The sequence below is a fragment of the Erpetoichthys calabaricus genome, chromosome 14 (genome assembly GCF_900747795.2).
Source record: "Erpetoichthys calabaricus chromosome 14, fErpCal1.3, whole genome shotgun sequence".
Taxonomy (NCBI): Eukaryota; Metazoa; Chordata; class Cladistia; order Polypteriformes; family Polypteridae; genus Erpetoichthys; species Erpetoichthys calabaricus.
The window spans coordinates 80,259,494-80,285,143 of record NC_041407.2 but is presented as its reverse complement, the minus strand read 5'-3'; the positions used below and the strand labels follow the sequence as shown (position 1 = coordinate 80,285,143).

Here is a 25,650-nt window from a genome sequence, read left to right as displayed (position 1 = left end):
ACCTTGGAAGAGGGCTGAGCTCCTTCAGGTCTAAGAGCCCTGTTTTGTTTTATTACTTTTATTTGAACCATTATCGGCTGTTATTTAAAAGGGGTTACCAGGGTGGTACCCCCAACCTTTCCAACCAAGTAACAAGTAAACAAATAGAAAAAAAAAAGAGTAGCGATTCAGACATTTCTTTGTTAAGCAAAAAAATAACAGTATGTAGCGTATCTTTGTTGGACCTCAAATCCAGGGGCTTTTCAAGGAAGCAAACTTCAAATGCAACTTGAGCAAAGTTGATAAAAGAGCTTGGGAGGCATTTGAAAGTGTGTGCCATCATTTTATTGGGAATACAAAGGTGGAAAACTACGAGAAACTAGTTGAGGAGCTTCACTCTTCCTGCCTTGCAACATGCTTTTAAAAATACATTTCCTACACTCTCATTTGGATTATCCTCCCCAACCCCACCCCGTGAACATGACAGTGGTCTCTTATGAACTTGGGGAGACGTTCCACTAGGACACCGCTCAGATGGAGAGAAGTGATAGTGGAACATGGAGTGAGTCTATGTTAGCAGACTTCTGCTGGTCATTCCACTGAGAAACCATAATCACGGGATAATAAGAAGGGGGGGAAATAAAGAAGCATACCAAGTGAGTAGTTTTGTAGTAACAATTCTATTTGTGTAATTTATCATTTTTTCCATGTCTAAATAATTCATTTTAAAATAAATATCTAAAAGTGTTTTGTTCATTTTAAACCATCATCTCTCAAAAACTGGATGTGATTGAGCAATTCTAATGCCAGATTTGGATTTGGCTCCCTAAAATTCATAAAAAATGGCTAAACATTTTGACAGAAGTGATTTTTTTTTTTTTTTTTTAAATCCAGGGTTACGGATCAGGGAAAAATACGGGAGTCAAAACCCAGCTTTGCCAGGGTGGCCTTGCTAGGCCAATCATACGGATATGAGAAATGAGTTTTTCTATTTTTTTTGTACTAAAGAGAAGACAAAAGTAGGGAAATAAAACTTTTTATATATAAAAAATAAACACTTTAGTTCTGTCAATCCAGCAAATTTTTATAGTTAGGAAACATCATAGTTTTGTGAAATGAAGTTTCACTGCAAATCCAGTGTTGTGAGATTCGCAGTCTAACTAATAAATATTTGTACTTACTTTGAGAATACACATTGAAGAACGGCAGTGGTGCTAATGTTCCCTTTTGCATTTTTTGTTATACTCATGATTTACTGTTTTGTTTTATGCTGCACAGGACAACTCCGGTTTTTGATTTCTTTGACAGTTGCGTAGACATCACACTTTATTATCTAAACTAGCGACTTGGCGCGCGCTACGCTGCACATTGGATGACCACAGTTGAAGGACTCCCTGTTTAAACGCGGCTGCTAGTCGTGAACTGGGTCCTTCACCGCACCGCATTTGATTTTTGCATGGGAAACAAAATTTCAAAACAAAACCCATGATTCACGAAGTGTGGGACGCAGACTAATCAGAATCGTATACATTGTGTAAATGGTTGTAAGGAAGAGGAGGATCATACCGTTGAGGGCGTCCTGTACTTGTCGAGGGGGCATGTAGTGGTACTTCATTCTGAAGAGCAAAGCGATGTAGGTCATTTGAGTGGTCTTCATTAACTTCGTCAGTGACATGCAGCACTGTGTCATCGCGTCAGTCACCTTCATTGCACATAGTAATGTCTGTGGAGTCACACAATCCCGTGGCATTCGAGTGGACAGAGTAGAGTACTTCTTGGTAAACAACGTTCTGTGTGAAGTATTTATTAGTATCTTGTAGTAATTTCCCTTGACTTTTGTAAGGCAATATTTTGACTTTCACTTTTGGAAAACGTTTTCCTCTGGAGAAGGCGACATAGAGCTGGCCATGTGTGAAGACAGGCTCAGGTAGGAATATACCTATAAGATCTAGTGTTTGACCCTGCGCCTTATTTATTGTAATAGTGTATGCCAATCGGAGTGGGAATTGCCTTCTGTGCATGTCAAAAGGCAGGTCAGAGTCATCCATAGTATCGAGACCTATCCTGGAGATGAAGACGTTTTGACCACGGTGTTTACCAGTGATTATGTTTGCTTCAAGTAAGTGCTCATGCGTAATGTGTCCTCTCTCTCTGTAGAAGTTTGTCTATTACGGTTGTTTTGCAATCGTAAGGACCTCGTCGGGTGTCTCATTGGCACGCTTTTGCCTCTTTCTCCCCTGTAGGGGTTTCAGTTGCCTTTCGTTGTGCGGCAGAGACGCGTCGTTGAGCTAATCTGTGTGAATGCTGAGTGTCCGTTTCTTGCGAGCAACTGGCATGCCTTTGCCTCTTTGCTTCGTGATCACGCTGTAAAGTGTCCTCTCTCGCAGCAGCACGTTCAGTTGCCTTTTGTTTTGGCATTGTTCCGTTAGGTCACCTCCGTACAAGTGCACATGGGTATCTGAAGACGGAAAGGCATAGTGGGAAAGAAGGGAGAAAATAGAAAATCGCGGCCTGAAACACACGAATTGGTGACCAGGGGAACCATCCGACTCAGACGCGGGGTTCGAAATTCTCATGTGCACAAAGGGGAAAGAACGGAGGGGGGTAAGCAGGAATTCTGAGAGGGGAAGGACTGGGGCTTTTCTACGGGGGCGGCTATACAGCCAAAAGGAACCCGGACACGGACGCCGCGCTGGGCTTTTATTATATAGATTCTTTTGGACGCCACTCTCGTGGACTTCTTTTTACATAGTCACTGCAGTTACCCTTCTTAAATGACAGCAGATCTTCGGGAGGACAAGAAGTGAACTCACAGCACAACGGCTTCAAATCCATATCACCAATTGCTCCTTTGTTCTAGGCCTTCATTACAGAGTACACAGAGACTGGTGGTCTCTGCTGTGTTGCTATACCGGCTGAAATAATGCTTCAGACGGTCTTTCAAAATATTTTGTTCCAACACTGCTTTTCTAAAGGCAGAGTTTGTAAGTAATTGTTTGCATTAACTTTCAAGCCTTAATCAGGGAGGGGACCTTATCAATATGTGTGTTACAATTAAGGAGCACTGATATACAGTATTTCGCTGACTAAGTGAGGAACTGCTGCATGGCACAACCATGATAGCCAGATTGTTAGATTAAACTATAATTAAAAAAAAAAAAGATTTTTACATATTCTGGAATAACTTTTGTATGAATTTAAGAATTAAGGCTTTAGGTGCTGATGAAATTTTTTGAAAGATACATGCAATTATGACAAAAGTAAAAACTACAGGACAGTACTATATTGATCTGTTACAATAAGCGTACATTGCTGTGCTTATTTTTTCCTTTTTAATATTACTAGTCATTAAACAGTCATTGACTCAAGTACATTGCAGGCAGCTGATCAGTCTTTTTGCTGTAGCTACTAGATGTCTGGACAGGTATTTTTAGAATTAGATTACTTTTGTTCCTCCACTCTTATACGATTATCTTTTTCCAGTCTGAATTGAATTAAATTAAATCCTTAGGATGCACCTGAAATAAAGAAGGGCACTTTGCTAATATTATACTGTGCTGCCCCCTAGTGCCAAGTAAGAAAAGAAGGTTGAGGCAAGAAGAACATTGGGAGAGAGCAAATGACTGCATTCTCATATTTGACCACTCATTAAAAGAAGATGCATGCATGATAATGGGAGGAAATTTAGAGGTTTATTTGCAGTCGAACACAGACTATGGAAAAGTTTTACAAGCTGCTATCGAGTTCATATGGCTTACATACTGTACATTTAAACTGGAAACATCAACCACACTTGACTCTTTCTTCTAAATTTGGATGCAAGTTCCACATTGACTTCAAAATTCTCTTAACATTCAAGGCTACCTACAACCTTGCCCCTCCATGTCTGCCCGACCTCCTCCATGTTGCCATTCTCTCCTGTACCCTTGGATCCTCTTCCTCCATTCACTTGACTGTCCCCTTCACCCATCTTACCACTATGGGGAGCAGAGCATTCAGTTGCACTGCTCCCCAGCTCTGGAACTCATTACTATCAGAGCTTAGAAATACTGATTCATTTTCACTTTTTAAATCTAAACTTAAAACTCATCTGTTTAAGACTGCTTTCTCTCTTTGATTACAACTGCTCTATCTGATTTTAACTTTTTTTTTCATTTATTTGTATTTTTAGTGTTTGTTTATAATGTGTTTTTTATCTATTGTTCGGTGTCCTTGAGTGTTTAGAAAGGCACCTATGAATAAATAAATAAAAATGGATAATGGATAACTGTATATAAACTATGTTAAACTATCAAATTTAATAGCATTTGTCAAAACAAAATAAGTAAAATAATTATTACTAATACATGTCAGAAATAATAAAACCCCAGAAAATTCCCATAACATCATCTTATCTACTCAACCACTTTTCCTGACGAGGGTCACGGCAGTAGCAGGCCAAGCAGGTCAGCCTAGAATTCCCTGTTCCCATATCATAGATTTCCAGCACTTCCTGGCATTCCCAAGTCAGCAGAGAGATATAATCCCTCCAGTGTGCCCTGGGACTGCCACAGGGTCTGCACCCAGTGAGGTGTGCCTATAGCCAGTTTCAGGGGGAGTCACCCAAGGGCCAGCCTTACAACATGCCCAAAACACCTCAAATGGCTCCTCTCAACTGCCATAACCATTCTAGAAATCCACTATCAGAGTAATCTTAAAAAGTGTAAATCACTGTAATCTGTGATTCTAAACTAAAAATTTCAAATGTAAAAGGGTTCTCATATAACACCAGTAACACCTACTGCACGATAACGTGCAGTGAATACACTTGACTTGAGCATTCCTAGTTTTCATCCTCTTTCTCTATACGTTTAGCATTCGTTTGCTCAGAGGTTGACGCACTTGCTGCTTCCTGAGCAGCTCTTCTTTTCTCCAGCCTAGCCGCCCGCTTCTTCTCTTCTTTCGTCAGCATCTTTTTGTGTTAAAACTGATTAAGTCAGTGTTTGTGTTGCAATTACTTTGTACATTTTTTTAATTTTCCACTTAAACTGGCACTTAAGTCTTCAATCTGCCTCAGGAATGATTTAAGATATGAAGAGGTAGGGGAAGTGACGGTGAAAGTGGTAAGGAATGAAAACGGCACTCATACGCATGCACCACATGGCTGCGCTGGCCACTGCCGAGAGTTGATTCTATAATAAAATAAAATAAAACTAAAAAGAGGAATAACCTTGGAGGTCAATCATCACCCCGAAAGCGGATAGTGGACGTCACATAGTATATGTTTAAAAAACGTCTGGTCAATAGTTCAAACGGTTTGCAAGCAACAGGTGATTTAAAATCCTGGACAGACAAACGAACAGCCACAGTAGCTTATTATATATAAAGACAGCTAAAATATGTACCAGCTGAATTTTTTTTCGAGGTACTGTATAATTGTATATTTTTATATATTTTACGTACATGCACAAGTTCATACTGTACCAGTGATCTTTTTAAGTTTTGTTTTTTTTTGTTAATGTGCATACAGTACATGTATATATTCTAGACAAATATAAACCTCAAATTACTGTTATTTTATTAAATAAAAAAAATAAAAATCAGAGACATTTAATTAAAGACAGCATCACAGGTTTTTTTTTTTTTTTTTTTACATAAAAAGGTAACATTTTTATTTACTAAGTACATAACTTTCTTCAGCAGAAACATTTCAAGTAAACCTGAACTTCAAGCATGTGTTCCACTAAGCAGCAAGCATCCTGGTATTTGTCCCCAAGGAGCAGAACTCTCCTGTACAGCTCAATGCTGAAAACAAAATTCAGGTGTGACAGAGATGAACAAACATCTCCAGAGTTCTTACCACCATGGCACAGGAGGACTGGGTGTTACAAACAATCCCAGGCAGTGCAGCAGTAATGCCTTGGAAACAAACTATGTAACAGCATTTCCTACTATTCCACAAGGTTAAATAATCAGACAACTTTTATTTATATAAAGATGTCCTGTTTTTCAGACACTGTTTCTATTCAAAGAGTATTTTACTCTATTTTTAATCCCTGTAAATGTCAACAGCAGAAGTAAACATTATATATCATCAACAATTAGTGATATATAGTGTAATATGCTAGTCGCTCACCATTCTAGCAGCAGAAAGTTAGTTATATATAAAAGGGAAAAAAAATACAGGTGTCATTTATGGATGGGAAACTCTGGGGCTCAAATGACACTATGTCTGCTATGCCTACAACTGAAGGATGTCAGATGTTGCTTTAAATATTGCTTGTATTTCATTTTTTTAGATGGAAAGTGATAAAAAAAAAAAAAATCAAACGGACACATGTATACTTGTCAACTGGATATTCAAACCTATAACATCCCCCCCTCCTTCACTTTTTACAGACTCACTCATTTGGCCACTACGACTCAGATGTACATTTTCAGACAAAAAAAAAAAAAAAAGGCAAGAGTGATTTGGCATATTTACACAGTTACTACAAAATGACCCATATAAGGTCATTTTTTGTCCCACTCTCTTGAAGCCCTTTATACGATGCATTTTACAAGTGCCAAACTGCCACATTATTCTCATTCAGGTTAGGTAATTTGTCAGCTTGTCACACAATAGTGATAACTAACCTCAGAGAATTAAGTGAGGTATCTTTATACATGCTCTTTAAACATGCTACTTATTATAGCAGGCTGTTTATGACTGTTAACCATTATTCGGATGTTACACTGCCTCCTAACTGGGTGCCAGGAGAGAGTAAATTCAATATAACTCATAGCTGAACAAAAACTGTTTTCAATATTAACAGAAAAAGACTATACAATTTTAAACAATGTAGCACATACAGCGTAATAAAATATCAGTTTTAAAACACTAATTTGAACATTTATGTAGTGATAAACTAGACTCATAACAAGAAAATGTCCAAGTTGCTGATATTTTGTCTTCTATAATCACTGATGACATGTTTGCTGGCATGACTTATGTCTAATGGCACCGACCTTACTGTCTTTTACAAGATGGTGAACATGGTGGTGGTCTTCTACTAAAGATGTCCTCAAATGGAAATCTGTAAGAAAGGTGTACAGCATTCTTTATTCAATAAAATGCTTCAAATGTACAGCAGAAAATTTTAATAAATAAATAAGTTTTGGATTCAAATTCACTACTCCATCATAACACAAACAAATTAGTGTGCTACACTAGACATCCCCAGGTCAGTTTAGGAAGCAGATATGTACCATCTAGCATTGCACATCAGGTAATCTTGCAAAACCGGCGCTTATAAATGCTACACTATTAGTCTGGGACCTGAGAGAAAACTTGGCATCTTACATATAAGAACTTCTGTGTGTGTGTAAGTGTATTATGGTTTGGCCTTTTCCTTTTTCAACTCTTCCTTGTATCTGTGTGCATTGTTTGTCTTTTTTTTTTTTTGTTATTGGTTGTTAAGCTATTTAAATGTAAGACTAAATGGCATAGGGTTTCAATATTCAGGCCTCTTATTACCATTCATTTCCAGCTGAGCCAGTTACATGAGTTACTACTCTACTACCTGAAGTATTGAACTGGACTTAAACAAGTAAGCAAGGAAGCAGTGCACTGATCAAGTACTCCACCCCCTCAAGTTCTTTGGTGAGGTTTTCTTAGCCGTTTTGCATTTTTTTTAAATGAGGTGTCCTGTTATTTATTTATGAGGTGCCCCTATTGTTATATATTTAATAAGAAAACTAAACTTGGTAAACAAAAAAAAAAAAAATTAAAAAATGTACCAAACATTTTTTTTTTCCTTTTAACAATATTTTCATTCTACTTTTTCAGGTGTTCTAATTGTTTAATTAATCCATTATTATTAGTGGGTCTGACAATAAAACAGTTGCAGCCTTTGATTATTCAGTGTTGTTTGGCTGGGTGTCTGCTCTGCTTGTTTATAATTATTATTAATAAGATACAACGAGAAAGGGCAAAATATAATGAAATCAATATTTTAAAAAAAAATAAATAAAGAGTTAAGCATTTAAATCTATAGCAAAAGCAGAAATATATCTAAATGTCTTATAAATGTAAAAATCATGCTGCTGTGCTTTTCTGAATGTAGAGTAAAAGAAGAAATACCAGCTAATTAAATGAGATCAGTGTTATCAGGTGTTGTCTCAGATTATGAATCTGGTTGGAACAAAAACCTACAGCAACACTGGGTTACCAGGACCAAGTTTGAGAACCCCTGTGCTAAACTGTTCTCCCTACCAATAAAGGGCACATAAACAAACACTGTTCTACTTAAAAATTCATTTTTATTTTGACTGATAATTAAAAATGAAACTACAAATTACAAAAAAAGCCCGTACCTAATAAAGTTTTTTCTATATGTCCAATTACTTCTGAGAAAATGTAACTTACTAGATGTATAGTGTAGGTTTCATAAAGTATATTCAAAACATCTACCAGTTATTGTTAAACTCACTTGGAGGGCATAGTTGAGGCTGGAATGGAGGTAAATTAGTGATGAATCAATTATTTTTTGTGGCAAGGTCATCATCTTTTAAAGTAAATTTCTTCCTAAGGGCCTCAGAGATAAGTGATGCAGAATCTTCATCACGTAGAGAGCTACACCCACGTGAAAACCTGCTGGAAAACAATACAGAAGACAGTTTATTACTTATTAAACAAAAAATTTAAATGACAAGATAGACCTAACCTTAACTATTTTATGGATGTTCCAGAACTTTGAGTAACTTATTTAAATGCTGGGATCCTATCAGAAAAAGATCTGCATTCTAATAGCTTCATTCAGCAGTTGATTAGTGTAGGTATTCAGGGATATTAAAAAAGGTAGACCCTTCTACTCTATGTTTTACAATATTCTAAGTTTACATAAAGCACGTCCCATTGGCAAGTAAAAGCAGATAGGTTCAATTCCAGAAAAATGAACATTTTCCTTATTTGCTGTAACAGTGCATATAAAAAATGCTGTTTTGTCTGGTATTCAGTTGTTCTTCCACTTAGGTGATTATTTTTTTCTGTTATTTCTCTCACTGGCTAGCATTACACTACACAAACATAAATCTGAATTTGTCTCAACCAAACTAAATTTAGTAATGCTTAAAAACTGATAACCAGTAGAATGGGTGGCAGTCAAACTATTCACATTTCTATGTTTTTACCTGTCTTTACTCAACTTCCTACGATTCATATCCTTGAGGATATCCATGACATCAGCATAACTAGTAGATTTAGACAGGGACACTGTGTCATCATCCTTCTCCTCACAGTCTATGCCAGGTTGATCCATTTCAAATGTTGTTGATGTGTTCATGGCAAATTGAGGAGGGTCAAATTCAAGCTCAGCCACTTCCTCTGTAAGATCGCTGATTACAAAAGAGGCACCCGACTGAATAGAAGGTTCAAAAGGGGCCACAGAAAATGTCATGCTTGTGTCATCAGGGGACAGGAGATCTGGTGTGAGGGGAGCAGAGCCTAAAAAATACACAAAATTAAAAACAAGAAGAATTGATGCATCTATATCAAGATATACAAGCTATAAAGAAAGTCATTTTAAATTGATGGTATTAACAGCCTACCAGTGTCTGCTACCACAATCTTAGCAATTTGAGCGCGTAGCCTGCTGAGCTCATCCTGCAGGGCAGTAGTTCGGTTTAAGGCTGTCAGACCAGGCTTCTTCAGTCCTTCAACGCGTTTCCCTTCACGCCTAAAATTAGGAACTGAGGAGTTTCTTTGTAGGACAAGCAAGGGAGTTGGGCGCCACTCATGCCTCAAAGGACGGGTATCACTCCTTTAAGAAACACAGGATTTTATTTATACCTCATTACTTCTCATTTTAAATTCATACACCACAGAAGGCCTGCTTAGATTGTATAAAACTAAATCTGTTCATGCTGGTCTAATCACTATTCAGCTGTTATGAAATTCCTTTAATCCTACTTAGACAACCATAGATGAAAATCTTTCCTTTCCACAAGAGGTTCATATCATACAGTTTATGTTTACTTTAACACACAATAATTGTTTTCTTGTTGCATCTTCCATTAATGCTATTAATTGCTGTGAAAGCTCTTTTGAATTAAGGACTGTGGTAAAAGAATTTTGGACAGCCTCAGCAGTAGATACTGAGGGAAGGTTATGAAACTAGACTTCCCCACTGTGATAAAGATCTTCATAGTATCTTCAGCTATATCACTGTTTTTATAAGAGTACACCACTGGTCAATCTAACGCACCATTGAAAACAAGATCTCTCAATTAGCAGGTCAGTGTAGGAATGGATGTCAGCTCTGTATAAATAGCAGCCTTCATCAATCAACTCAGACTTATACAGTGCACACATCTTTCTCTATTTGGACTATCCAAAACATACTGGGCCAGATGCTATTTGTGAGTGATGTTGTAAGGCATCTGCTTTGCTTAGTTACATTTGGTGACATGTTCTGTTCCTTACTCAGACCTCATTATAGCGAAACAATGTCAGTTGCTTAAACTGACTATGGTGAGCTATTGCGACCCACTGAATACAAACACAACCCAAAAGTTTGAGAAATTATGATCTACTGTGATAACTCACTGCACTGCATAGTAGGAGGTCTTATGTTCAGCTGGAAGAATTTGAACTCACCTCCCCTAAAACAATAGGAAAAGGAAGTCCTATTTTACTTAAAAATACAAACAATTAAATTCACTAAAATGAACAATCCAAAAGTTTTATTTTTCGTTGAACAAAGAAGGCATTTGTTCTTTTTGCTAATCACACAATTAAGAATTGTGAACTATTACTAATCTTTTGGACACTACAGCTTCCTTGAATGATAAATTTCAAATTAAGTTATCTTCTTTCTTTCTTTCTTTCTTTCTTTCTTTCTTTCTTTCTTTCTTTCTTTCTTTCTCTGTTTTTAAGATTGGCAGGAGTGAGTCTGTGTGTTCTGTTTTGAATAGGTGGTCAATATTATTGTACGCCATACTGACATAATATGCTAACTGAAACCCAATTCATTAAATCAACAAAATAGGTACAAATATTTAATAGTGCTCTTAGAAGCAGCATAAAAATCATCTAAAAAACAAAAGAGCACAATAAGAAAAAATAACCTCTAAAGACACTGCCCCATGGAATTAAATTCAATACACAATGACCATCTCACCGGACTCTAGCATAAGTCTCCTCCTCATCGGCAGCTATCCATGCAATGTCTGCAAGAGTGGGAACCATGGGATAATCAGTTTCCTGTAAAGGAGGCAGTCCTGGCAGAGCCTAAGGAGTAATTAAAAGAGGAACATACACTGAAAAATATGAGAGTTTCACAAGTACTCAGAGTTAATTTTCCAGAACAGATAAAACAATAAAAAGGTGCATTTCTAAGTTGACCTACCTCAAAGCAGGCTCGCTGGCATGGCTTCAAAGGTAAAGTTGATCCAATTCTTCTGACCACACTACGGGCAGAACCATGAGGCTTGTTCTGCCAGATAGGGATTACCTTAGAAATAAAAAGATGCAATTTAACACAAAGCACAACTGAAAGTAATCTAATAGTACTGTACATATACAAACATTAAACAAAAAATTACTGTATATGACTTTTACAGACAAATCCAATAATCAAATTATGCTTTAATGAACAACTATTAAAAGTGACATTTTCATTTATATGTTAATACTACATGTGATTCATGCTTAATTTAATTAGAAAACTGTTTCACTCTCAAACTGTGCCATATTACAGCATTAATACTTAATTCTTGATCTCTTCATCCACGCATTGAGTAAACATATTTAATCCAAATTTAAGGTCGCAGAGAGTTGGAGCCATATTCAGCATCATGTGTTGTAAACAGGAACTGACTCTGAACACACCAAAATCCTCAAGTTACAAACACTTAGTTAATAGTTTCAAAATAAGAATCATGTACACCATATTCCCAAAAAAAAAAAAAAAAAAAAAAAAAAACACAACGTTTCCATTTGATGACCAAAGCTGTTTTTTTTTTTAAATATATAATACTGTGTACATTACCAACACCTCTTACTTGGGTTGTCAAAAGTTTCAAAAAAAATTAAATAAGTATGGACTTTAACATTTTAAAAATTGTTTCAATAATCATTATTCATTGTATCGATTCAACAGCCTCCATTACAACTGCATTTCCCTTTTGTTCTGACTTTTGACAGTTAAGACTCATAGGCTCCAAACAGATATGCCTAGAGTTGAGTTCTTATAGTATCTCATTTCTAAATTATGAAAACATTTATCAGTAGAAGCCTATCAACTGTTGCATTTGAAGAAGGGATATGATGTGTGGTTTAATTCTACAGGTTAAAACATTTTTGTAGTCTGTTAAGTGCAACACTCTTTGGCATTGGGGCTCCGTTGCTCCCTTGCCGCAAAGTGTGCTGATGTAGTGAACTTTTTCTTTTATGTATGATTTTAAAATAGTACTTTATCACATTTACCATATAATGTAAGGTGCTATGTAACATTTCAGTGCTCAAATGCATAATCAGTGACTCTGCACTTCTGTGTGTTACAGCAGAAATTGGGAGGTAACTGGGACATGAAAGTTGATTGGATTTGCCTGGTTGTGGCAGCTGCTCCACAGATGGGGTCTGAGTGAATACAGCAGCACTAGTGCATTTTCCTTTGACCTGTGTCACAAAAGCCCAGCCCAGTGCAGCACTAATGATGATAAACGAGTGAAAAGCACTGAATTCTTCAACAACAAAAAAAATTGGTGTGCAACAGAAACATGTAAATACCAAAACATCAACATATTTACAACAGGAAAGGTATGTTTAGTGTCCACTGCTGTACTGAGGCAGATTTGGTTTATGTGCTTTGTGTGATATGTTTGGAAACAGTTACTAACGCACATAGGCATGGTTCAAGTTCAAGCAGATGTTGAATTTTTTTTTTTTATTATATCATGCATGACCTGGCAGAATGTCAGTGCCTGGCACAAAATCAATATGGCCCATTGTGTTATTATAGCCCACCACAGTGGCCTTCTGCAATACCCCTGACATGAACATTGACAGTTGCTACACTGTGAACAGTGCTTAGACAGAAGAGATCTGTCTTGTTTTTCTAGAATCTTTTTTATTTTTTTACGACACAGCTACTGCACCATGCTGCAGCTTGATGCGTTTATGTGGCCGAGGTCACCATGTCTACCACAGTGGTTTGGTCATACAGTGCCACATGCATCAGTTTTCCTTTGAAGTCTCAAGCGGTTCAGGTGAGGTATACAAACTGACCATCATTATACAATAACTTTGGTCAAACAAGCAGTGTGCTTCCCGTGACAGCAGTGATAATGTAGCAATGAGAAATAGACTTTACTTGACATCCCACTTGGTTCCTCTGTTAGAAAAAAGTATCGACTTCCAGATGTACCCCGATTTTGATTTACACAGCATGTAGAACTTAATACCAAAACAGGCCTGTTTATATGTGATGTGCTGTATCTACAACAGCCTTCCCTTGTATCCCAATAGACTTTCATCAATACTTATTTCATGATCGAGAACATAAATATGGTCACCCAATGCATATCCCAAAGTATTATGCTGGGTTACTGGTTTCACCCGGGAACCCAGGTCCCCCAACTGCGAGGCAGCAGCGCTACCCACTGCGCCACCGTGCCGCCCTAATGCATACATAATTGATATTTATTTAAACATTTTTATTGACTTGCATTACATAATGCATTGGATATTAAAAATGTTACTGAATTTCAATACTTTTCTTGGTATCGTATCAAAGTTTGAATCTTTGTATCATGACAAAACTGCTTCTAATTCTATTTCTACTTGACAAATGAAGAATAATTTGTAAAGATGCTTTCAATATGATACTAATAGCTAGAGAAATGTTCTGTTTAAGTAACATTTGTGCCCATTAAATAATAGAATATATCATATCACTAAAAAAGAAAGGATAAAGTATTTACTCAATAGCAGAAAGAAACTAAAGTATGTCAAGGCTAGAGCATGCAAAAGCACACAAGGAAAACAGGACACTAAATGAGAGAATTCGGCATTACTAGACACAAGTCTGTAAGTGACAGGGTACATGGTGAATACTGAACTGTTCCGATTGATTCAGATGAAGGAAGACTATCACACCACCTAGATTACTGTTAGCCAGATCATTCTGGTGTATCTTTTGTCAATGGTTCTTTAATAGCAAATAGAAAAAGAAATAACTACAAAGCTTTTTTTTTTCATTATATATGCAATACATTAGGCTTTTTGCTAACTGAACATGCAAAGTAAAGCTGATTTAAAAAAAAAAAAAAAACCTTGATAATAATGTCATTAAGAAAACCTGCAAAGATAAGCGTAGGTTTCCCTTCAAACCTTATAGCAACATAAAGATGGCACAGGGACACCTTAGTTAATGTAGCTGCCTTAGAATTCCCAGAGACTTAACCCGAATCGTAGCTGGGTTGCTTTCTATGTAGTTTCCCATTTGTGTGGGGCTTCTCCAGATACTTCAGCTTCCTTACACATCTCAAAGATAAACATGTCAAGTTAATTGGCCTGATGGATGCGTGTAAGAATGTCTTGTAGTGGTTCCCATCTTTTTCATAGTCCTGCTGGTATAGACTCTAGTTCCCTTTGACTTTAACCGGTCTAATCCAAATTTTAAAGCTGGATGGATGGGTGATTTGAAGTCTGGATTATAAAATTACAGTAAACACTAGTAGGAAACTGAGTTTATAGATTAATATGAATTCTATATTACAGTATCCCATAAATGTTACCTCATCCCCTTGTCTGAATGGGTTTTCCTCCCAAATTATAAAAAAGAGTAGGTTAAATTGACAAGTGCCTTTGTATTTTGGCCTACAGTGACTGTGGGTGTAAGGAGGAGTGTACTCTGCAATAGACTCATATACCATACTTTTAAAACCGGCTCTGAAATCTTGCAGCTCTAAAAGACAATTAAATAAGTTCTTGTACATAGACAAATTGATGCTTAAAAAAAAAAAGAAAATATTTTTGTAAGACTTTAAATGTTGCTGTTTAATGATGTGTACAAAACAGTTTATAAAACTAGGTTACTTTTTAATAAATACATAATGTCTTGACATAATACGCTATTGTCAGTTTTTCACTAACAATGAGGTTCCAAAATGAACCAAGATAAGCCTACCTCTGATTTTGATTTCATTTTTCCAAAATGTTCCCTGGAACCAACCCTGAAATTTCTCAACACAGATTGCATCTGCTTAGTATGTGTAAACTATGCCAATCTAGGAAAACCTCAACTGTGCTGCAGTGGTGATGCCCCAGTTATTGACTGGTTTCAAAATGTTTTCATGGAGATTACATAAATAAACCAAAGGTTCACTTCTCTGTCTCATATTGGCGGTTTTTATTTGTTTCACTTTGTGCAGTGCTCACATTTTATGCTAAATGAATTAACGAGTGCACTGCACCAAAAAACATTTGGGCACAGTATTCAAAATGACTTGGATACTCTGATCTTTAACAAAGCATTCTGCATAGGTGAAAAACAAATATGTTTAGCCAAAATTTGTGTTGTACATGTCATAAAATGGTGTCCAAAAAAAATGAAAACAAAAATCAGTGAAGTCTATGAAAAGTAAGCAAAAAGAATTAATACAGCCAAAGTAATTTACTCTGTATCTGCTAAATGGGAAAGCACAGAAGTATGCATACAGTATATTACAACTGATTCTAAGTAAAGCTTCCTTTGGAGTTGTTACTTGTATGGTAAAATAAACTGAAATCACTTTGTTGGCCTTGATCTGGTTCCTTGGGCTAGTGAAAACAGAGGCAATTTTTTCACTATTATGTATTTTCTAACTAAAACTAAAAAAGAAAAATGGTCAAAAAGGCACACAAGTATTATGATAAAGGATGAGCTTGGTATGTTTGAAGTTGAAGCTATTGCTTCACAATCATGGTATATATTAAATTTGCCACTTCAAATTCTGCTCTAAAGTGAACTGTTTAGATTTAAAAATGCCTTGTCTGTTTCAGCAAGTTACATTTTGGATGTAGGGTACTGGGAAGCAAAAAATGAAAGAATGAGCCTTAAAACTTACCTAATACATTCCCTTTGAAGCAGCAATAGTTTTGATTTAAGAAAACATGCTCTCTGTATTATTTAGGCACTGTTGTGATAACAAAATGAACCCAGAAATTATTTTGTCACAGAATCTAATATTTTCTTAAGCTAAAGATATGTTTCTTGCTCATTTCCCTCCTTAAAGCAGCGATCGTGAGTGGAGTTATGACAACTGAACACCAAATGGAGTTGTTAAAGTGGCCCTAGAATGTGTGTGGGTGTATGCCCGATGTTTGCTGGGATAGGTTAAGGCTGCCCTGCTATCCTGCCCTAGCTAAGTGGATTTGCAAGATGCAAGATGAATGAATTACTATTAATTATTTTCCTTATAGTGGAGACAAATATATGAATAAATGTATGAAAGACACCAAGGACAGCTAATAATAATTATAATATTAATTTTATTAAGCGGCAAAGTGGAACAGTGGTAGCAGAGTGAATGAGACTGGGGTTCACTTCTGCTTGCTGTTCGCATGTTTTCTCTGGCTGCTTGGGTTTTCTCCCATAGTCCATACACATGCAGTTTAGGTGGACTAGCACTTCTAAAGTGCCCCAAGTGGATCCATTTGTTCACTCTGTAATGGACTGTCATATTCCTCTGGTGCCTCGCGACCCTGCCATGGATTAGCAGAATTAGATGAATGAATGCCTATAAGGTTTGTTTATTGTCACTGCAAAAAATGTTGGGCATCAACATTCAATGCCAATAACAGCACTTGGTGATGATTTTCCAAGGAGAATCCATGTCTCTGGGGCCAAGTACATCCTCCTGTTACACAAGTTTCAACTAGGAAAGTCTTCCTGAGGCTGAAACAGTACCTCAGAGGAAAACAAACTTGGCAAAATTTAATTTAAAATGGCTGAGTCTAACAACAATACAGTAATCCCTCGCTATATCGCGCTTCAACTTTCGCGGCTTCACTCTATCGCGGATTTTATATGTAAGCATATTTAAATATATATCGCAGATTTTTTGCTGGTTAGCGGATTTCTGCGGAAAATGGGTCTTTTAATTTCTGGTACATGCTTCCTCAGTTGGTTTGCCCAGTTGATTTCATACAAGGGACGCTATTGGCAGATGGCTGAGAAGCTACCCAACCAGAGCGCGTATTACGTATTAAATAAAACTCCTCAAATATATTGTGAGCAGGGGGGCTGTTCGAACCCCTAGAGCAGTGGTCCCCAACCTTTTTGACAGCAAGGACCACTTTATTAGATGCAAATTTTTCCACGGACCGGTCGGGGGGGGGGGGGGGGGGGGGGGCCAGTTTTATACACAATTTACATAACATTTCTATTATTATTAAGTTATTAAGCAGTTCGCATACGTTTGCAACCCGAGATTTTTCTTTTTTTGCATATAACAAAGACATATGCTTAGCATTTGCCATTCCAACAGATTGCACATCACAAACATTAACACTGTTATCGTTTTTTTCGTGTCTGCCGTTTCTATAGGAGGGTGACAATGAGTTAAATTCCAATGGATGTTTTTCAAATGTTGACAAGCAATAAGCAAAAGGTATCACTGAAAACCACAGAAAACAAAAACATCAATAAAAAAAAAACACAGTACGAGGAAAGTTCGAAGAAAGAATTTTTTTTTTTTTTTTACAATATTTCTGTTTGGGTATCGTTGTGTAAATGTGTACAACTGAGCTGCGACCACAGATCTAACTGCTCTGTGGATGATTCATTCAAGCATTTCAAGGTCACTTCGTTGTAATGAAAGTATCTGCTGAATGTACTTCGTAGTAACGAGATTTCTATAGACTCGTGTCATATGGGGAAACTGTCGGGACCATAAAAATACTTTGTTGTAATACTCTCTCACCTCGGTCTCTCTCCTCTCTCTGTGGCACTGCAAAGCCCCACCCGGCAAAGGTTCCGAAAAGTCTGAGTAAGTCTCCCTTGCTGGCAGTTCTCTCGTGGCCCGGCTGTCAGACGGCTGCAGCCCGGTAGTGGGTCGCGGACCGGTGGTTGGGGACCCCTGCCCTAGAGGATACGGCCGCTCCTCAAAAAACGCTGAAAGATTTCCTTCACATTGCTCTCTTCCTTGCTAGGCTTACATATGGCTGATTTGTCAAGTGATATGCTTCCCGCACTGTGCTTCGCATACTTAAAAGATCAAACAACACGTATTGATTTTTGATTGTTTGCTTTTCTCTCTCTCTCTTGCTCTGACATTCTCTGCTCCTGACGGAGGGGGTGTGAGCAGGGGGGCTGTTCACACCCCTAGACGATACGGACGCTCGTCTAAAAATGCTGAAAGATTACCTTCACGTTGCTCCCTTCTGTGCAGCTGCTTTGTCAAGTGACATGCTTCCCGCACGGTGCTTTGCATACTTAAAAGCTCGAAGGGCACGTATTGATTTTTGATTGTCAGAGAGAGAGAGACAAAGAAAAACAAACATTCTCTTCTCCTGATGGAGGGGGTGTGAGCAGAGGGGCTGTTCGCACACTGGCCTAGAGGATACGGACGCTCCTCTAAAAAATGCTGAAAGACTATCTTTATATTGTACATCCTTGCAGCTGCTTTGTCCGGCGGTGCTTCGCATACTTAAAAGCCAAACAGCCCTATTGATTTTTGTTTGCTTTTTTCTCTCTCTCTCTCTGACATTCTCTGCTCCTGACACATACTCCTTTGAAGAGGAAGACATGTTTGCATTCTTTTAATTGTGAGACAGAACTGTCATCTCTGTCTTGTCATGGAGCACAGTTTAAACTTTTGAAAAAGAGACAAATGTTTGTTTGCAGTGTTTGAATAAAGTTCCTGTCTCTCTACAACCTCCTGTGTTTCTGTGCAAATCTGTGACCCAAGCATGACAAAATAAAATAACCATATAAACATATGGTTTCTACTTCGCAGATTTTCACCTTTCTTGGGGGGGTCTGGAACGCAACCCCCTTGATTAAGGAGGGATTACTGTAGTTTGCTTTTTTACCTTCTTAAAACAACATGGAAACGCTGTTTTGCGGTATGTGTGAAATCTTAAGATGTGGATCAATATTCAGCAACATTTTTGGCTTGAAATGGGATGTATTTTGTAAGGCTTTTCCTTAAGAAGAATTATTTATAGGCTCTATTATAGAATAAAGGAGCTGGTTATTTTTTTTTTTTTTTAATTTACAAAATATGCTTCACTTTAGAACACAAACATACACATATATATCTCATGATTCTGTTTAAATAACTTTGGCATGAAAAATGCCTAACCTATCTTTAATATTAAAAGCACACTGATTGCCTACCGTTCCATTCTTAATATTAAAAGCATGCTGACTGCTTTCCATCACCAGTATTTCGGTTTATTGTATTTTTGCATAATGTGCTTAGTTTCCCATGTTTTGTTTACTGATGCTTCATTCTTCTTTATTTTTTTTACCTTATTGGATACTGGCAGAATTGCAAATAAGAATGTGTGTTAAAAATGGCAAAAACAATTAAGTACATGTTGAATTCAGCAATATCTAAAAAAAAAAAATCAGTATTCTACAATTATTACCGCTGGCGACTTCAAATTGACCTTGTGTGTGTTAAGTGTATGCCCAGTCGTGCCACACGACAGCGATAAGTTGGATTAACCGGGTTTCAGAATGCCGTGTTTTGTTTAATCTGTAATAGGCTGTAAAAGAGTATCTGGTACTTGGTGTCTATACGACGGTGTTAACAAATACAGTACTTACCGTGTCTGCCTCCATATCAAAATCTAGGCAACAGAAATACTAAGCAAGCGGGATGTCGGGTATGTGGCGTCTAACGGCAGCGCGTCGACATCTGTAACAAACAATTTGATAAGATGGAAAATTTCAGTCAAAACCAAAAAGTGGTCATGGGCACGAATTCTTAACAAAACAGAACCACTTCACTTTTGATTAATTTTAATATTACAAAACGCTTTCGCATAAATCTGCATTTAGAAATGATGGCAAGTCAATTCAAACAAAAATGCTAAGGCTAGTTCCTGCCGTAATCTACGTAAAGACTACAAGTTACCAGGCACTTCAGAAAAGAAAGTGCTGAGCATCTGTCCACACATCCCGTCACCCATAACTTATTCGAAAGGGGATGCACTGAAGATATACGCGCTTTAATATACAAAAGCTTTTGTTTACGCAGCCAAAGTCGTATTTACATTTACCACCTCCGCTCACCTCACACCCTTACCCTGTTTTGTTGTCCTACTTCCAAACCTCTGTCAGGAAGACCACTTCTACATCCTTCATTACTATTGGCTTCGCACCCAGCAGCCTCCTCACCGCAGCAGCCAATAAACGCCTTCGAATGAGCCAAGTGGGCGGGAATAAGGGAAAGAATATAACAGTGAAGTGCGCTAGTAGGCTAGAAGAGTGAACGATCTCCGAAAGACAAAAGAATGAGGTTGCCCCCTAGCAGATCCAGACCGCTATAAACATAACTGGTGCAATATTGATACAATCTACAAATCAAACAATCCACTAACTTTGCAAAAATAATTAATCTTGATTCAATGTATGTTAGAGGTAGCATACAAAATTGAACAGAATCTCGTTGCATAGGATAGCTTCTATTGTACTTACCAAGCATTTAGGATACTGATTTTATCCTAGTAGTTGCGGACATAATTCTATAGTAGTAATGCTACTGCCTCTTGCTCCATTTTTTTTTTATCTTGTTCTCTGTTGCTTTTGATGCTTGCACCTTCTCATCATTCTTGTATGTATTATGACTTACTTTGTAAGTCGCATTGGATAAAGGAGTCTGCTAAATAAATAATTATTATTATATGGTGATTTAGTACTAGGGTGTTGTACCGTGTTAGCCATTATGAATGTAGTGAGAAGTCAAGCAAAATGACACCTTTTATTGGCTAACTAAAATGATTACAATATACAAGCTTTCGAGGCAACTCTGGCCCCTTCTTTAGGCAAGATGTATGGTGGAAAATTTAGGAAATTTAGGAAATTTCAAAAAGTCTTAGTTAAATCAATAGCGCTTAAGCGTAGCCTAGTGGCAAAGTGGTAGTATTGCAAAACTTAATGTTATTTCGCCTGCACCTCCTCGTTGTGCGACCTTAAAAAAACTGCTTCATATTACCGTGCAGAAAATATTTAAAAAATAAATTGATCAAACCTAAAGACTCGTTATGTTAGGAAAGTGTGCATTTGTTAGAGTTGCTGCTGAGGCTATTTCATACTGCTCTCTTATATTGAGTTTTGTTTTGTCATTTTAACTTTTTCTGATTTTATTTCCTTTCTTGATGTTATTTTTCGAGAAATGGTTTGAATAATCGCTTCCGGAATATTGTTGACCCATGGCAATTATAATTTGGATTACCTTTCTGCTATATGTCAATGTTTCGTTTTTGTAACCGATTTCTTCATGTCTTGAAGTTATGTGGTGCATTTATGTCGCACTTTTGAATTATTACAAAGCGCATGAATGTGTAAGAGTGCTTAAAAGGTATACAGTGATTTGAACTGAATGGAATTTAATATGATTTGACTTCTGGCATTTAAATCAGTGCGTTTAAATCAGTATCTGTGTGGAGTTGGCATGTTTTCCTCGTGTTGGATGAGTTTTCTCCCAGAAGCTTTTCTGCACACGTCCCAAAGCCGTGTTATGCGCGTGTGCGTTTGACTCATTGGCCAGTGTAAAACTGCTACCTGTGTGCACACGTGTGATCTGCATTGTACAGTCCAGCACTGATTCCTTCCTTAAACTGGATACCGTAGGGAGAGGTTCCAACTATGTCCCTGAACTGGATTAAGCAAATTTATGAATGTTATGCTACGTTCATACCAACCATCTATCCAAGTTTCTTCCTAAGCAATGTATCTAGGGCGCCAGCCAATTACAGGGTGAACATACACACACAAGCACGGACACGCACACACACGCACGAACAAACATAATGGGCCAGTTTAGCAAGGGCAATCCACCAAACCTGCATATGACTGTGGTATGAAAACGGAGCAACCAGAGGAAACCCAAGCGAACACTGGGAGAACATGAAAACGTAAAACACACAAATCCCTGTTTTCTTACTTCGAGGCAAGGGCGTTTAGTTTGTGAAAGCGTAATTCAATTTTGTTTTTTTTCACTACAGAAATGCACAAACGAAAAGTTTTCTAATATTGACCTATTACCAATTGTTTTAAAGTAGCAACGTTGTATCTTTAAGTGTTGGAAATTTGACTGGCCTCCACAGTTATAAACTTTGGCTGATCGTATTTGATTAATAATGTAAATGAATCAAAATTCAGTAGTATTTTATAAGCGTGTGATAGAGCGTTTTCTGTAATCAGAGTTTTTGCAGGTGACTGCTTAACGATTATACCTCTCCGGCATGTTTAAGATAGTGGAAATTCTCTCATTGTGCATTTTTTATCTGCTCCTGTAACCCTGAAATTTCCTTCGGGATTAATAAAGAATCTATCTATCTATCTATCTATCTATCTATCTATCTATCTATCTATCTATCTATCTATCTATCTATCTATCTATCTATCTATCTATCTATCTATCTATCTATCTATCTATCTATCTATCTATCTTTGGTGCCTCAGGTGACCCTCGTAGGCTACTCTTCGCTGCTGTCTGGATTGCTGAAGCAGTCTGCGCCTTTAACAACAACCGAGGGGGCGGTGTCGCTGCTCCTGTATCTTCAACAACCTCTCTTGCTGTACGACTCAGCAACCGAAACATGAAGCGCTTTGATGGGCCCGGGATTACCGCACTGTCACCGCGCTGACGGCTCCCAGCAGGACAGGTGAGCGGGAGAGGAGAGAGAGACACGATCTTGGCTTTGTCTGCTTCTCACTCGTGGGGCTCTCTAAATACCTTCAAATCATTTGCAGACTTGTTTGTAATCATATAGTCTCAGGTATCAGCGAGGGACAAGAAGGCAAGGTCGTGTGTTTAACTGATCAACACCGAGTATTACGGCACTGAGATCGCACTCCGTTCACACGGCAATACACCTGCACACGCATTAACTCATGTAGCATATCGAAAAATACAAAGCATTCAGCGATAGGATATTTTCATATATGCTTTATCACAATGAGCGTTTAACATCTATCTATCTATCTATCTATCTATCTATCTATCTATCTATCTATCTATCTATCACCGACATTTGGTTAAATCAGGACTTTCGGTCCAATCGGTAAATGTCTATGTGAATAAAACGAGTCTAGGAATGGCATTATGAATATGCGCATCTTTTGCTGAATGAGTCTTTTCATCACAGAGAAATTATATCAGCAGCATTATAAAACCAGACATAAACGATTGGCGTATTTTATGGATCAGCGAAGTGTCCGATCTTTACCAACAGTATCTGTAGCATCTCCCCATGTGATCTGTACTGGGTCGCGCCTATGTTTTTACCACTATACAGAGACGGGTGGTAATTCGTGACATTCAGGCTCTGACCAATCAATTAAACATCGTACAACGTTTCCATTCCTGCTTCAGATGGCCAGAAAATAAGAAAGTAACAAAAGATTTTCAGAATGATCCATTTTGAACTTGATTTTCCATGTGTTTTAGGATTGCTGCATAGGTGTGGCTGGGAGTCGGTCTAAAGTGGAGGTTATGAAGCCAGACCATTAATCTCTCATTCTCGAACGCGTCCTCCACATAAGATTTTCATGTATGACAGATCGCCAGCATGATATACTCAGATCTTGTTAAGTTGTTGCATTACGTCTATCCAACACCAATTAGATGATTTTTGAAGACAAATCTACATTCATTTTGGGGATGACCCAAAAACAGGAAACCTGTTTTCTTTTCATGGTAAGCTGAACCTGTATGTGCAGTACATACAGTCAAGGTCATGTCTTTGTAAAAATGGTTAGTCTGTGCTCTTGATTTCATGTCTTTGTACAAGTTCCTTATAGTGTCCGTTAATACTGAATTCTTATATATAGGTTTTGTTAAGCTTTACTTTAGTACTGTCCGGTAAACTTGTGTGTCTGCTTAGGTTTCCTCTGATTGCTTTGTTTTCCTTCCACAGTCTACAGACATCCTGGTTAGGTGGACTGACCATGCTAATTTGTCCCTGTTGTGTTTGCACGTGTGTGTGTTCACCATTTAGTGTACTGGTGATTGTTCCTGCCTTGTGCCTGATGCTTACTGGGATGGGCTCCAGCTTCCCTGCACAGCTGCTCTGAATATGCGGGTTTAGAAGATGGATGGTTGATATATTCTGTTTATAGTACTGCATGAAGTAAGGACTGAATGGCTGTGAGCAGGTTGAATGGTGGTGCAGCTTTTAGTGCAGTTGTGTCAAAGCTCCAGAGTTATCATTTTAGGACTGGTCCTTCCTGCGCTCAGTGTGCAAGTTTTCTCTGTGTCTGTGTGACTGAAGGGGGCTTACTACGGTTTCCTGTCACTTCCCAAAGATAAGGATAACAGGTTAACCGGTAAGTCTAAACTTAAATTGTCTATACATGAGAGTGGACAAATGTATGAGTCTCCCCTGGAATGGACTGACATCCAGATTACGTTGCTGACTTGAACCTTAGAGTGTTAAAATAGGTAATAGGTTCCTGATACCAGTGACCATTCAATGGACATAACATGTTCAAATGGAGATGTACAGTAGACAGATATGTATGTACCTGAATGTCCTTAAGTGTCTGCCTACAGTGGGATGTCACTCTACTGATGTAACCTAACATGACAAAGCATTTCATTAAGGGTAACAACTCATTTCATTAAGGGTTACACAGGGTTGGAAGTTGTCTCAGTAGGACTGGACACAAGACAGAAAACAACTCTGGACAGGGTGCCAGTCCCTTGCCAGGCCCATTCACTTACAAACCCAAACTTACACAGGGCTAATGAAGAATGACCAATCACCCTAAGAAAACAGTACTTGGAGGGCCCACATGGATCTTCTTCTTCTTCCTTTCTCGGTTGCTCCTGTTCGGGGTCACCACAGTGGATCATCTTCTTCCATATCATCCTGTCCTCTACATCTTGCTCTGTCACACCCATCACCTGCATGTCCTCTGTCTCCACATCCATAAACCTCCTCTTTGGCCTTCCTCTTTTCCTCTTGTCTGGCAGCTCTATCCTTAACATCCTTCTCCCAATATACTCATTATATCTCCTCTGCACATGTCTACACAGGGAGAATATTCAAACTCCACACAGACATTAAGCAAGTGTGTGATTTGAACCAAGAACCTTGGATCCATGATGTGACATTTATGAATTAAATTCAGGTAAACTGTAGACACATCCAGCTTTCTAAAATGATATGTATATTACTATGTATTCTTATTTACAAAATGATTTACACATTTTTTTACCATTTTAATAATGTGGAGGATGTGTGTATATGGGCACCTTTTACAGAGAATGGGAAACATTACATCAAAGCTGTTTAGAGTGCAGAGATGGGTATGGGGAGGTGGCGACAATAAATTCAGCTTTAGCTCAGAGCAATTTGTGGAAGGTCACCTTGTTCAGACCCACATACAGACTTGCAGGATCCTGATTTGGAAGACAAGGAATAGCAAGTCCTATCTGCACTGTACCAATTAATAAAGTACGTCCTTCTTATGTTTAGACCAGTTTGGT

At 37.9% G+C, this 25,650-nt stretch overlaps 2 protein-coding genes across 3 annotated transcripts in view; one reads left to right on the top strand and one right to left on the bottom strand.

Annotated features, from left to right (window-relative positions):
• Window positions 1-5,514: 5,514 nt before the first annotated feature.
• On the bottom strand, window positions 5,515-20,335 carry mtfr1l (mitochondrial fission regulator 1-like). 2 transcript variants are annotated; one of them, XM_028819536.2, is made up of 8 exons: window positions 20,239-20,335; window positions 19,758-19,848; window positions 11,346-11,450; window positions 11,118-11,227; window positions 9,547-9,758; window positions 9,130-9,442; window positions 8,430-8,593; window positions 5,515-7,034 (listed from the first exon to the last, which is right to left on the bottom strand). In XM_028819536.2, the coding sequence occupies exons 2-7, from the start codon at window positions 19,770-19,772 to the stop codon at window positions 8,476-8,478; spliced, it is 873 nt and encodes a 290-aa protein (XP_028675369.1). In that variant the 5' UTR covers window positions 19,773-19,848; window positions 20,239-20,335; the 3' UTR covers window positions 5,515-7,034; window positions 8,430-8,475. The 2 variants fall into 2 exon arrangements, with proteins under 2 accessions (XP_028675369.1, XP_028675372.1); XM_028819539.2 differs by having other exon boundaries at window positions 8,430-8,590.
• Window positions 20,336-22,665: 2,330 nt separating this feature from the next.
• Window positions 22,666-25,650, top strand: part of si:ch211-15d5.11 (nuclear receptor coactivator 7) — a 43,115-nt gene continuing 40,130 nt past the window's right edge. The window contains exon 1 of the mRNA XM_028819533.2: window positions 22,666-22,822. The gene's annotated coding sequence lies outside the window, so the exon portion shown is untranslated. The remainder of the gene's footprint in view (window positions 22,823-25,650) is intronic.